This window comes from Balaenoptera physalus (assembly GCF_965194825.1).
Source record: "Balaenoptera physalus genome assembly, chromosome: 16".
Taxonomy (NCBI): domain Eukaryota; kingdom Metazoa; phylum Chordata; class Mammalia; order Artiodactyla; family Balaenopteridae; genus Balaenoptera; species Balaenoptera physalus.
Genome location: NC_138898.1, coordinates 17,543,833 through 17,557,799, shown reverse-complemented (window position 1 = coordinate 17,557,799; position 13,967 = coordinate 17,543,833). Strand labels below are relative to the sequence as shown.

The window sequence follows — 13,967 nt, the reverse complement described above, 5'->3', positions numbered from 1 at the left end:
TGTTCACCTCAATGCAAAAGATGTGCAAAGAGAGGACTGGACCTGAAGTTAGAGACCTCTCCGGAAATGAGAAGAAGACTTTGCATCACCTGTAGGTGATCTGGGAGAGAGAGGAGAGAAAAATGGGAAAAATCCCTGCCCACTGAAAGGACTTTTAAGGCTGTGAAAGGATTTTGAGTTGTCTGCTGGGCAGCCCTGCAATGTCATCTCTTGCCTGTGCCCCTCCCCCCCTTCCAAGCATCAAGAGAGGTACTGCTGCTGCAGGAGACAGCCTGGCGCTTGTGCAGCTTTGGGACAGTGGTAGAGAGGGGCCAGTTTCACATCTGACCCCATTAGCACAGCCAGGAAAGACAGAGTGATGTTCTGGAACTCAGAGCAGGCAGTGAACAGGGGACACAGGTGCTCCCCTGGGAATCTCCAGATGTCTTCGGGGCAGGATCAAACCAAGTGCAGGACCTGGAATGGGGGATTCTGCTCAATACTTTGTAGCTCTAACTGACAAATGGGCACCAGCTGAGATATGGCCTGTGTATTTATATTTCAAAAAATTGGGACAGTAATTACACATGTGGTTTTGTAAGCTTTTTTTTTTTTTTTAAACTTACCATAGCATGAACCCATGCCATTAGATATTCCCTGAAAACATGGTTTGTAATATCGGCATAGAATTCCACCGTGTGCATGCATAAAACTTTACTTAACTATGTTCCTATTGGGGCAGTTAAGTGATTTCCAAGTTTTTGCCTTTATAAATAATACAGTGATGACCTCCATGTATACAATTCTTTTTCAGCAGCTCTGATTATTTTGTTAGAAAAAAAAATGAGCAAATTGTCCTCTAAATACACTGTGCCAGCTAACCCACCTGTAGAAATGCCTGCTTCCTTTGTCCTTGACAGTGCTGGTTATTATCACTTAAAAGTAGATATATTTTGGTAATCTTACAGGTTAAAATTCATTTATTTGATTATCTGTGACACTGGACATTTTAAATTTGTTTTTCACCATTCATATTTTGTTTGGCGGTTACCTATTTATACCTCTTAGCCCTTTCTAAAAAAAAAAATCAGTGTGATGACATTTTTATTGACTTATTAGAGCTCTTTACGTGTAAGAATATTATCCCTTTTTTCTTTATTTTGTCACATAGTTTTCCACACTCAGTTTACCTATTTGCTTTCTGAATTTTGTTAGTATAGCATAGATTTTTCTTCTTCTTCCTTTTTTACAGACTAAATTTGTAAGCCATGACTCAATGGCGGATGCATTTCCTTTTAATGGACTGTAATTCCTTCCTCATACAGAACAATATTTTCTTTATTTTCTTCTGGTTCTTCCTTTTTTCTGCTTTTAACTTCTTAATCGATCCAGAATTTATTTATTAGCATATCGTGATATCTATGCAATGCATTCTATTTCAATTCCAAATTATTAACCAATTACAGATATAATATGTTTATATGAATTCTCCATTCAAATAAACTTTGAAAGCCAGTTTCACTCTATGCTGGATTATTTTCTGGGCTTTCATTATTATAGCTATAATAAACGCAGATATTTCACAGTGAAATCCACCCCCTCCCCGCCAAACCACCACTTTTCAAAGTGTTCTTCACTACAGTCTCCTATATATTCTTTCAGATCAATTTTGAAATCACTCTGTCAAGTTCCAAAAAGAATCTCATTAGGGCTTTGATTGCAATTGTATTAAACCCATAAATTAATTGGGGGAGAACTGATATCTTCACAATATTAAACTTCCTAATCCAACAACATGATATATCTCTCCATTTATTCAGGTCTTGTTTTATCATCCTCGATAAAGTTTTGTGTGTGTGTTTTCGTATAGTTTCTGCACATTTCTTGGTTTTCTCCTAAGTATTTATATTTTAATTGCATTTGAGAATAGGATACATTTTATTATTTTTTATACTGGTGATTACTGGCATATAGCTATTGATTTTTGTTTATTTGCTTTGTGTCCCACCATAATACTGAAATCTCTTAGTAGTTCTGATAGCTTTTTGTTTTTTTTTTTGGTTTAGTTTATTCTCTCAGGCTTTGAGGCTATAAGAACATTTTCTGCTAGAAATAAGAAAGTGCCTTTCCATTCCTAGCTTACCCAGAATTCTGATCGGTAATGAAGGCTGAATTTTTTCAAATTACTTTTCAGTCTCCCCGGAGAAGATCAGATGGTTTTCATCTTTTGACCCACTGATACGAAGCATTAGACCAATAGTTTTTCTAATATTCAACTTTTTTCATCGGTGCATTTCTGATCATGGTGCCTTATGCTTTCATTATGATGCTGGATTTCAGGGGTCATATGAGGAAGAGCTGGAGCTTTGCAGCTTTGTAATTAAAACTTCAATTCCCAGCTGGGCCACTTGGGCAGGTATATAGCCTTGGGTCAGTCACTTACTTTCCAGTCAGTGGAGGAAATTATACCCACCCTCCTAGTGCAAGAATTGCAAGTAAAACAGTTACTTGTAACAAGCTCAATACAATGGCCCTCATGAACGGAAGATACTCAAGCTACCATACTCAAGGGTAGCTGCTGTTTTCATTACTATAATCATCCATTTTCTTTGTGCTGTTATTTCAAGATCTCCATCAGTACAGGAATGACTGACCTCCAATTTTAATATATTTGGGGGCCATGTCTTTAGTCCAGCTAGCTGGATAAACAAACAAACAAACACTGTTAGCTTTTATTCTCATTAATACCGCTCTGTGGCTCACTTTTTCTTTAAACTCAACCTTCAAAGTTAGTAGGGATGGGGGAGTGTTTACCAGAGTGTGTTATCTGACTTACTGTGCTTCACCTCCCAGGTGGCCCTAGTTCTCTAGGGAGCAGAGAGTCGCAGAAAAATCTAAACCTAACAGGATGTTTAAGAGGGCTTTTCTTGTCACTTTGGAATTTCACCCAAGGCTACAAAACCAAGAAGAGTAAGGAGTAAGCGCTGCCCCGTTCTACAGAGAACAGCTAAGACACTTCCAGATGTCCCTTCCAGAGACTGCTAAGCAGTGTCCAACTGGACCCTCACTCTTTGCTCTGATACCACGCTCAGCCCATCCAGTAGGGAGACTGTGCAGGCTGGGATGAAAGTCCCTGAGGTTGTGAATTGCAGGTGTAAAGTGAGAAAACTTTCTTTTCTCCTCCTCTTCCCTAAGCCAAGTGGGAGCGGGGTCTAAGGTAACCACTTGTAGGTACTATGTGTGCAGTGGGAGGGAGGGGAGAGGGTCCACAGGAAGAGGAGATGGACATCTCGTGCCCTAGCAGATGCTCGGCTCCTCTGCAGACACTTCTTGTCTCATGCAGCAGCTCCTGAACCAGGTGTGATGAGAAGAGGCCTTCCCTCCTCTTCACCCCCTTGGAGGTAACTCTCCCCAAGGTCCTACACTCCGGGGAAGAAAGGAAGTGTCAAAGCAGCAGAGGCAACGGCGTGGGAAGGGAGGGGAAGTGGAGGGCAGTCAGTGCCGCTTCTCCAAGTCATCTTGAGGAAGAGGTGGCCACAGTCCCTCTTCTGCGGCTGCCTTCAGTCTGGGATCACATGCACTGCTCCGGTGACAATGTCCCTTTGAGCATGGTATGGCCTGCATGGGAGACCTCTCCTCCCCTAGTTTCTCACTGCGTTAATGAGTTCTCCGTGGGTCTTTAAATTTTGCTTTGATTCTGGGCGGAATGGTGATTCTACTTCTATTGGCTCATCTTGCTGTGTTTCCCTAAGATTTATGGATCAGCCCACCAAGGTCATAGCAGGGCACAGATAGGAGTTAGATGTCTGTGCTCATATCACCATCCTGCCCAGAAGGAAGTTTCCATTTACTTCTAATTCAGAGCCCTACGAGTTAAGCCAGGTTATGCTACCCCCACCTTACAGAGAGTGAAACTGAGGCTTACAGAAATGAAAAAAATAAAAATAAAAGCCTCGCAATGCTAGTTACGTAGCTCTGTTCTATTTTCTAGACCCTAAATTCCTCTTTCCCTCTCTCTGTCCCTCCACTCTGCCCTAGAACTGCAAGCTAGACTAAAAACACACCAATCTGAGGATGCTCATTGCAGAGGGGCAGGACTCACCTCCGCTCCCTGTCTGCCAAGGCCTCATTCCCACTAGCCTTGGCCTCCCAGAAGAGAGAAGGGTCTGGAAAACATGCTTCTCTCTCTTACTTAACACTGGAGACGGAATTATAAAAGGACAATTCCCATCTCCCCCTCCCGCATCATCAAGTACCACTGCAGCCACCTCTAGGTCCTGCAGCCACACGTCAAAGGCACCAGAACACCTGCAGAGCCACTCATCAGAGCTTCTGCATGAATCCACCGCGGAGAAAGTAAAGAGAACAGCAACTGGAGAAATCCTTTACGGCAGGGTCCATGATGCTACAGTGAGGGGAATCTTCCCAGGCCTGAGATTATTTCTAAAAACCGTTCATTAAAAGGGGCTTCTATGTCCCGGGTTCTCTGCTAGGCAGATAACTTGTCTCACTGAAGCCTCACAACACAGTGGTATACTGTAATCTCTCACAAATGGAAGAAAAGAAACTGAGGCACCGACAGGAGAAGTAATATCACCCATGATCATCCAGCTAACAAGTGCCAGCTTGAAATAAAAATCAGAATCTTTTTAGCTCTAAAGCCCCTATTCTTTTCACTAAATTCTAATGACTACCCTCACTTCATTGAGCCCAGCAATTGGAATTTCTCTTTTTTATCCCCTTGGAGAAAAGAGCAGGGCAGACACATATCACTTCCAGTAGAAATCCATAAATATGTAAATAAAATATAATGTGCAATCAACCCTCAGGTGGAGGCAATAGGAAAAGAGCTCTCCAAATCAGCAGTGCATGTCGTGTGTCTGGCTGTATCAAGTCGCTTTTCACTTAGAGAGCCTGAACCCTGTGAGACCACGATGAAGTGGACTCCCAGGCAAGGGCCCTTTGATTTACGAGAGTAAGCAATCCCAGGGGGATATATGATCACTTGGCTTGCTGGATTGTGGAGTTGTGATCCCATAGCTATGATGTGAAGAGAGCTGCCCAGGGTCTGCCTGAAACACAGCTTTTGGGGAAATAGATTTCTGGAGCATAAGACAGAAAACTTTAGTTGCTATAGACCTGTTTTTGAGATATGGAGGAATAGGTCACCCGAGAGTAAAACCAGAATCCATAAGTGAGTGTTGCATGGAGGCAGACTTGGGTAAAAATGAGGGAGAGTTTCTGAGTGATCATTTTAAGACATCAAGAAGCAGGTGCTCGGGCCATTAAAAGCGGTACCTGCAGAAAAGATGCAGGGCCAGGTTGGACCAGTATGGTGTCTGCACCTCTTATCTTCTCACCTGCCTTCCCCACTTACTGACCTTGGGCCCCGTCGTCAATGCCATTGGCCTTGGTTCTCCTTGTGGACTCCAGACAGTTGATGCAAAGAGCCTGCCTACTGCCCCCACTCTTTCAACCTAATGGATACTCTCTGCTCCTACCTAGCACCCCATCCAGAGTTTTATGATCACTAGGCTAACACTGGGTAGTGAATAATAATAACCGCCCAGGATCCCCAGCAGGGACCTGGTCCTCCATGGGAGAACATGAGCACCTCCATCGGAGGTGGCATTCAAGGTGAGGCTGGGTGGGCACCAGAGAGCCCTTCTAGGACCCAGCTCCTATTACTGGACGTCTGCTATTGCGTTTGTGTTGGAGAAAACCACCTGTTGCTCTAGACCAGAAAATCTCTTAGAGTCCAGACTACAGTATGATCATCGTGTTCTGAAATGGCATTTCCCATGGGCTGATGAAACACAACCAAAGAATATGGCCCACCCTTCCAAATGCCAGTCAGTGCAGAGAAGTGGACAAGCAAGACTTCCTGTTTTGATATCATTACTCATAATCGTAACATCCATAACAATAATAGCAACAAATAATGGTTTGTTTCATTACAGGTTATCTAAAGAGCATTTTGAGCTTTTCAAAGCACTCTGATGTACATTATCGTGTTTGCTCCCCAGGCTTATATCTCAGGAAAGACGGCGCATGATTAAACTGACCAAAAGGAACAAAATGATGAATAGAAAAAAAAAATGAATGGGGCATCTCAAGAGAACAGCGTGAAGAAAGAGAATTAAACTGCTTTCATTGGTACAAAGACGTCCTTCTGATTTTCAAATCCAGGTGTAACCAGGTAGTTCTCCTGGAAGAAGAAGAGGTAACGTTCTGGTCTCTCCTGAGCTCCAGGTTGACCTATACCATCACCTGCTGTGCAGTGTCACCTCAAACACAACATATTCAAACCTGGGCTGGCTTTCTTGCCCCTAAAGTGTCTTCTGTGTTTTCCATCTCAGAAGATAGCTCCATCACTCATCTCCCAGGCATCCAAACCAGAAGCCTGGGAGTGTCATCTATGGCTCTCTTCTCTTATCCTCACATTACTAGGTTCCTATCTGATAAATCTGTCCAGGCTCTAGCTTAATTGGCTAAGGGTCCTGCTATGAACTCTAGACTATTGGCCTGGGATGCTGCACTATAGCTAAACTCTTGACAATCTCTCCCCTTAAGGGTTAGAACCTGCTCCCAGTGCCCCAAGAATCTACCTAGTGACCTGGCAGACCCGGCAGAACCAGAATCATCGCCACCTGCCCTTGCTGAATTGGGCCTCCTGGCATCTTCCTGATACCTGAGCTTGTAGCTTCCAGTTGCATGCCGCTGCCACCAGTACCTAGCACAGAGCTGGGCACATGGAAGGGACTCAGTAGATGTTTGATGAACAGGACTATAGCTGCAGTGCATGGAGGCTATTCATGCTCAGCTTGTCTCCATAGTTACCAGTCTCTTTATCACTCAGTCCCACCCTGAAGAGAACATTTGCAGAGGAAACGCCATCAAACCATGTGATGGAGAGGTTCCTTAGGCCAAGAGATTTAGCTGTAAGAAGGTAATTGACTCGTGAGCTTCATCTGATGATTCTGTGCCTCAGTTTTTTCCCATCTACCTCTCAGAACTGCCTCAAGGATCAAGCAATATAATGGGCATACAACCAAAGTGGCATCTGGGTGTGACACTATATCAGCGGTTCTTAAATGTGGGTGTGCGTCAGCATCCCTCAGAGAGCTCCTTATAGCACAGATCTCTGGCCTCCATCCCCAGAATTTCTGATTCACTAGGTCAGGGAACAGGGCCTGAGAATTTGCATTTCTAACAAGTCCCCAGGTGACGTCGATGCTCTTCGTCCAGGGACAAAACTTCGAAATCCACTGCTCGAGATCATTTTAACAGCATTGCTCTTTCCACACCAAGCTTGTTTTTCTCCACAAAGTGTGCTATTTCAATACTTGACTTTATGCTTTACTCTCTTTGCTGTTTTGTTGGAATCTTAACCCAGTCTGTAAATTCCTCTGGGCAGAAATTATACCTTCCACACTCCACACTCTCTCATTTTCTGTTTTGTAAAATAATGAGTACATTTCCAGTATGATTAATAATAGAATAGAGAAAGGGGGGAAAAACTCAGACTACCAACCCCAATAAACAGCCTCCACAAATGGATATCAGCCCTGGAATTCTCTTAAAAATTAATTATGAGGCAAAGAACATTCTACTATCAGTAGCAATGTGGAAAAGAAGATTACCTCTTTGATGACACATTTTGTAAAATGTGGGTTACTCAAGATTTTAGGCATAACTTACTTAAAAATCAATATTTTTTGAAATATAAAACCACAAACAGCATTTTCAACTCATAATTTTTATAGTGATAGTCAGACAATCGTGCTTTCAACATGTAAAATCCATTACACAGCCATGGCAACAGTTTGCAATAGATTGTAAATTTTTATTGAGATGATCATCTTGCGATTGAATTTCAAAATGCATTATATGATCATCAGCAAATAAGTCCATGGGGGCTGCTAAAGTACTTTGAATATCATTTATAAAGATCAAAAACCCTGGAAACCCTGTAGAAAGAGAAAAGTCTCATCGGCAGGATCAAATCAATTATTTTTATGGATGAATACTGAATTGCAAAGCTGAGATAAGGCATTACCTGGTTTAATAACATATCCTTATGTCTTTCTAAAGTAGTAAGTTTTATAATCAGGTTTCAATGAGGGATTTTACCAAAGGCCTGTTTTTGAAACTAATCAAGAAAATGGCATCTCCGTTCATCGTGGTGGTTCAATAACATTCAAAGGAATATTCCCAAGCAAAGGAAATACTCACTAACTTTGGGTTACATGCTACCAAGACGCACTACTGAGATATTTAAGAATGGTTACAGTCAATTCTGCTATAACGCTTATTTTGAAAATGCAAATGTCTTCCAACACGATTGATATATTAGGGAACAATGTGAGCATAACATGAATTTCATATTTGCTATGTGAGATTTTGTACACAGAAACACTAGTGAAGCAGAAAACTGCACCCAGCTGGACTGAGTCACGCAGGAACACACAAGACGCACCCACCTCAAACATCTACCTGCTTCCTTCGTTCACTGTGTGTGTTACAAGCCACATTGATCCACACATGGTGTCACAACTTACTGCCACTTTCAGACAGCCCTCCTCCACCACTGCACAGAAGCTCATGGGCTGCAGCCTTTCTGATACCCACTTCCACAGGCAAACTGCAGGACGTTTCACGGTAACACCCCATTTGTAGTACAGTATTTATGCATATCGTAGCCATTAACACGTGTACAATTGTGCTGCCATTTTTACTAGGTTCCTCTCTTTTTGGTGTGTCACTGATGAGTGCTGTGCCCCAGCCCCATTTTCCCCCATAAGCCCAGTGGTTTTTACTGCATAACTTTGAACAGTGCAATGATTTTTAGGCACACGTACGTTGCATTATAGCAGAGCTGACTGTGTTTTACTTTTTTGTTCCACGGAAGTCACTGTGCTGATGGGTCCTTCTCTGCCCACCCAGAAGCCATCAGGGATTCCTTTTCCCTCAGAAGTCAATGGCTCATGCTGCCACTTCCCTGGTCCGCCACTGGAGCACCCCCAGCTCTGCACACCACACGATCAAGGGCATTCGAGTCAGGAAACCTGAGGGCAAATCCTGAGTGTGCTGCTGGCCAACTCTATGACTTTGGATAAAATTTTTAAAAATACTGAGTCTCTATTCTTTCATTTATATATGAGATAAAAGTACTTACATCAAATGGTTACTTAGGAAAAATGAGATAAAATAAATAATGCGATTTGCAGCAAAAAACAAACAAACAAATCCATAAAACACTGAGTCCTTTTAATTTCTTGAGTTGCATTTGAAGCCAGAACATCTCAGGGGTACAGTCAGGGGTACAATCCCAGACAATACCCCTTATTAGAAACACCACAGAAGCCTAGAGCTCTTGGGGATAGATACAAAGAACACTCCCATACATACCCCTAGTCCGCAAACTCTTTAGCAGCATCCAGGAACCTCAGAGAAACCGCTGGAGCCTGGCTGGAGGGAACACTGAGCCAGGCGCCTATAGGGATGTAGAATCCAAAGGACCCTTGGACAGAGAGTCTCAGCCCAGGCTCCTAAGTAGGTGCCAGAAACCCCCAAGGGACACAGAGGTGGGAGGCTCTCAGGAACTAAGGCATTTCCAGAATCCACTGAGAGACACTTTCAGAGCCAGGAGGCACTCAAGATGTAGCTGGCACCAGGAGCCCCTCAGAGACAGAACTAGAACCAGGAGCCCTCAGGGACATTGTCAAAACCAAGAGCTCATTAGGGTCACAGGCCCAGCCCAGAGATCCTCAGGGACAAAAATAAAATCAGGAACACCTGACATATGCAACAAGAATCAGAAGCACTCAGAGACATAGACCAAATGAAGCCTCAGGTCACATGATCAGAGCCAGGAGCCCCCGGAGATACAACCAGAGCCTGGAACCTTCGGCGACACAGCCAGGAGCTCTCAGAGAAGCAGGCCCAGGAGCTCTCAGAGAAACAAGGCCAGGAGCCCTCAGAGACACAGAATCAAGAGCCCTCAGAGGCAATGTCAGCACTAGGAAGGCTCAGGCACACCAGTGGCACCAGAAGCCCTTGGAGAGAGGGAACCAGTGTCCCGGGAAACACTTTCAGGACCAGGAACCTCTCCATGACACAGCTAGAGTCAGGGGGTTCTTAGACTCCCAGTCAAAGCCAGGAGGTCCCCAGACATGCCTCTGGAGCCTCTAAGACAAGACCAAAACTCTGTTGGTTTTTTTTATCACAACAGGAAGCACACTCATACCAAAGTTGAGGAGTGACTGTCACAGGAGCAATCACTCCCAGCAACTGCCCAACCTCTCAAAACGGAGTCAGGAAGAAGAGTCCTACCTGCACACTTGGTTCTGGTGGTGAGGGGAGGCCCTGGCGGTCCCGTGCCCCCTTCCCCTGGTCGCGTGAGCAGCACCCGGATCTCATACTCCACATCGGGGTCCAGATGCCACAGCTTATAGTTGGGAGAGTCGACGATGTGGGTCTCTGCCCAGGTGCCGGTGGTGGTGCGATACTCCACTTCCTTCAGGATGATGGGGCCGTCTCCAATGATGGAGTTGGCATTCGGCTTGATCCACAGGTATGTGGCCCCCACGGCCAGCAGCTCTGGGGGGGCGATGGGAGTGGGAGGCTCTGAAAGACAGGAATCAGCAAAGGATGTCAGACCCAAAAGATTTACAGAGCAGACTCCAAACATGTGAGGACAAAGGACAGAATTCCGGACAGCCATAGAAAACAGCCCAAATCCCTTTCTCAACCCATTCACGACCTACTTTAATTAAATAATTGTATGTAAATGCCTGAATCAGTATATCTTAAGTAACTATATTCAACACCTATTGTATCTCCTTAATTTAAAGAAAGGAAAGAATGATGGCCATTGTGAGGAAAAGATTTTTTTCTTGAACACGGCAAAGCTGCCTGGGGTAATAGTCTCTTTTCTAACCTCAAATGAGAACCTGCCTTTACTAAAGCGGAGTTTGGTTCAAAACCCAGGAGAGTCAGGAGTTTACAAACATTTCTTTTATAGGAACACACAGATTGTTAGTGGATGTTCTTCCAAATAGTGATAGGAGCCTAAGTAGCAAAGGGATGATGGCATAGCAGGAATTCAGCTTCTTCCTCAACCCTAGCAATTTCCTCCAGCAGAGAGAGGGGCACTGGCCACAGTGACCCCAATGGGAATCAAGGGTCAAGGGAAAAGTCATGCTGAATAATCTTGGATCTCCTATGTGTTGCCATCTCTCTTCCATTAAGTTCTATAACTTCAGCTAAACAGACCAGAATTTCAGCAAGCATTAATGGTGGCCTCTTTCTGGCAATTTTTAGCTCACTGGCAAATTATCATTTACTTTATCCTTATTTACCAGAAAATCTCACCTGCATCACTTTGTGTAATTCTTGGGACATTATCACCTCCGTTTTAATGAATTAAAAAACTGAGAACCCAAGCGATCAGATCACCTAACCAAGATAGTGGAGCAGGTAAGGCAGGATGGAACCCACATCTGATGCCTTTCAAGACCAGCTCTCCCTTTGGAAAGCTGTTTGCCTCTCGATACCCATTTTCTACAGATCAATGTGGATATATTTATTTTTATTTGTAGCAAAAAATGGCAGCGGGACAACAATAAAGAAGTGAGAAGAAAGAGGAAATAGGCCCCCTTCCCTACCACCCAATATAATCACCATTTTTATTTCTCCATGTTCCATTCCAATTTCTATGCGTATACTTAAACCATTTTTTTGTGGTTACAGTAACACATAGACCCAATGTAGATTTTCTTTCCTTCCCTCACTTATTAGATCCAAAGGACTTTGTTTATATACTATGTGGATTTTACCATCGCTGTCTTTAATAGTGATAGAACAGTCCATCAGATAATTCCACTAATTATTCTCCGATTGTTGGGCACATGAGTTGTTTGCTGCAAAGAACATCTTTGTGCAAATGATTCCACTCCATCTCGTCTCATATTTTCCTAGGACCAACTTCCAGGAAGGAGATTATCTATCAAAGGGTATGAACAAGTTATTGATTCTTGGAGTAGAACTAGGAAGTGAAGGGTGGGGAAGGCATTTGGGGGTGGAATACAACGTAGCTGTGCTCAAGAACTTTTGGAGAGCCTCTGAGCTATTCAGGTGGCTAAGGCAGGTATGAGTTTCAGTTTGGAACTCAGGTGACAGCTCTGGGATAGACAGGGCTCATTCAGTGTTTTCTTTCTAATTAATTATCTAGCAACAAAGATTCTCCAGAAAGAGAATAATCATTATGAAGCAGAGGTGGACAATATTTTCTCAGTGTGACTCGAAGCAAATCTTCAGGGACAAGTTCAGATTGCCTCTATTATAGCCTGCCATTTGGTCAGAGAAGGAAATTAAGCAGATTAGTCAAGCTAGATGCTTTTCTTTACAAAGCCATGGAGGTTATTACTCAAGGCCTTGTTATCTCAAAGGTGTTTGCAAATTGATTTTTGGATAATTTGTTCCAAGTAGAGAAGTTAAGTTGGCAGGCAGATAATTTCTGGGCTTATCCTTTGTGCATTTTAAATATATAGACCCTTTGATCACCATTATCAACTCTCCAGAGTTCCCATCAGTCTCCAATGAGGCCCCACGGGTGATATTTTATAGCTTTGTGATGACTCTGTCCAATTCCTTAGTATAATTATTCACAGACCAGCCCTAGACAGAATTAAGATCAGCAGGCTTTAATACTTTAAGGCTTGAGCAAGTGGCTACATTAAACTCTCTTCCACTGACTTTCCACAATGGTAACTGCTCTCCTATTTCAGGCATTAGCAGTAAATTGCTGACCACCAGAAAGAAAATAAAGTATCAATCTTTCCAAATGTTTAGTCCCTTTTCATGTATTTCTGAAGGTAGGTGCAAGTATAGTAAGCGACATTCCCTCGAGGATATAAATGTCTCCATCACAAATGACAAACTAGTTTACATGTCCATGTGCAGACTATCCTTCCCTCTGACCCCTCAAGAATTGTCATGAAGTACGTCCTAGTGTTTCCTGTACTTGGCACCAAGAGGCCATCAGATTATTCTTGTTTTTTCTGTTTTTAGTAATTTATAGACTTATAAATGGCATTCTTTAGAAGCCACATGTACTAGTGGTTCAAAGAGAAAAAAGCAGGAACGAGACACAGAATGATTTTTTTTGGTAGGTACCACCTTTTTAAATAATGCACAGGAAGACAGTGTTTATCTGTATCAGTTGTCCTCTCTGAGATGAACTGTTCAGACGGACAGTGCAAGAACTCTATGAAGACATCCAATCCAACCACCAGAGTCACCAGACAGGAAACCAAGGACCAGGGAGAGGCCATGAAGCTAGAAGGAGGTGTAGGCAGCTTTGGAACTCAGGGCCCAGGTAGCATTCCCGCCCACCGTTTTCTCCTCTTGTACTTGAGATGTTGAAGCAATTAATCAGAAAGATCATTGAAGGAAGTCTATAAGAGTAGTCTTTAACTTTGGGGGATACAAAGGACCTTATGAAAATGTGGTGAGAAGTTCCAGACTTTCCCCAGGAAAATGCACATAAGTCTACTACCTAGAGTTCTGTACATCATTTCAGGAATTCACGAACCCTTTTGAAGCCCCTACATGAACCCTTGAAGAGTCCGTGCTGAAAATAAAGGAAATCCACAGAGATTCTAATGACAGCCCACATGCCCCTAATAGCTGACACTTCTCTGGGACCCTGACCCTTTGTTGCAGGGGCTAAAGGCTGGGAGCACAATCATGTAAGGAAATGGAACTTGATGTAGGGGTCATAGACCTAGTACTTCCAGGCTCCAGGTTCGCAAGCGTTTGGGTGAAAATAAACATGCCAAGATTTCCCCAGGACAACGCCAAGTAAATGTCTAGGTTCCCAAGACTATGACCCACCCGGCACATTCATAGATTCAACATCTGGGCTAAAACATTTGAAGGAAAAAAACATGATTCTACCCATTTAATGTTATAACTTAGGTAGA

At 43.3% G+C, this 13,967-nt stretch overlaps 1 protein-coding gene across 15 annotated transcripts in view; it reads right to left on the bottom strand.

Moving 5' to 3' along the window:
- PTPRT (protein tyrosine phosphatase receptor type T) overlaps window positions 1–13,967 on the bottom strand; it is a 1,093,164-nt gene that overhangs the window by 588,209 nt on the left and 490,988 nt on the right. For all 15 annotated transcript variants that reach the window (XM_082430071.1, XM_082430082.1, XM_082430079.1 and 12 more), the window contains exon 7: window positions 10,315–10,608. In XM_082430071.1, coding sequence (XP_082286197.1) covers window positions 10,315–10,608 — 294 coding nt within the window. The remainder of the gene's footprint in view (window positions 1–10,314; window positions 10,609–13,967) is intronic.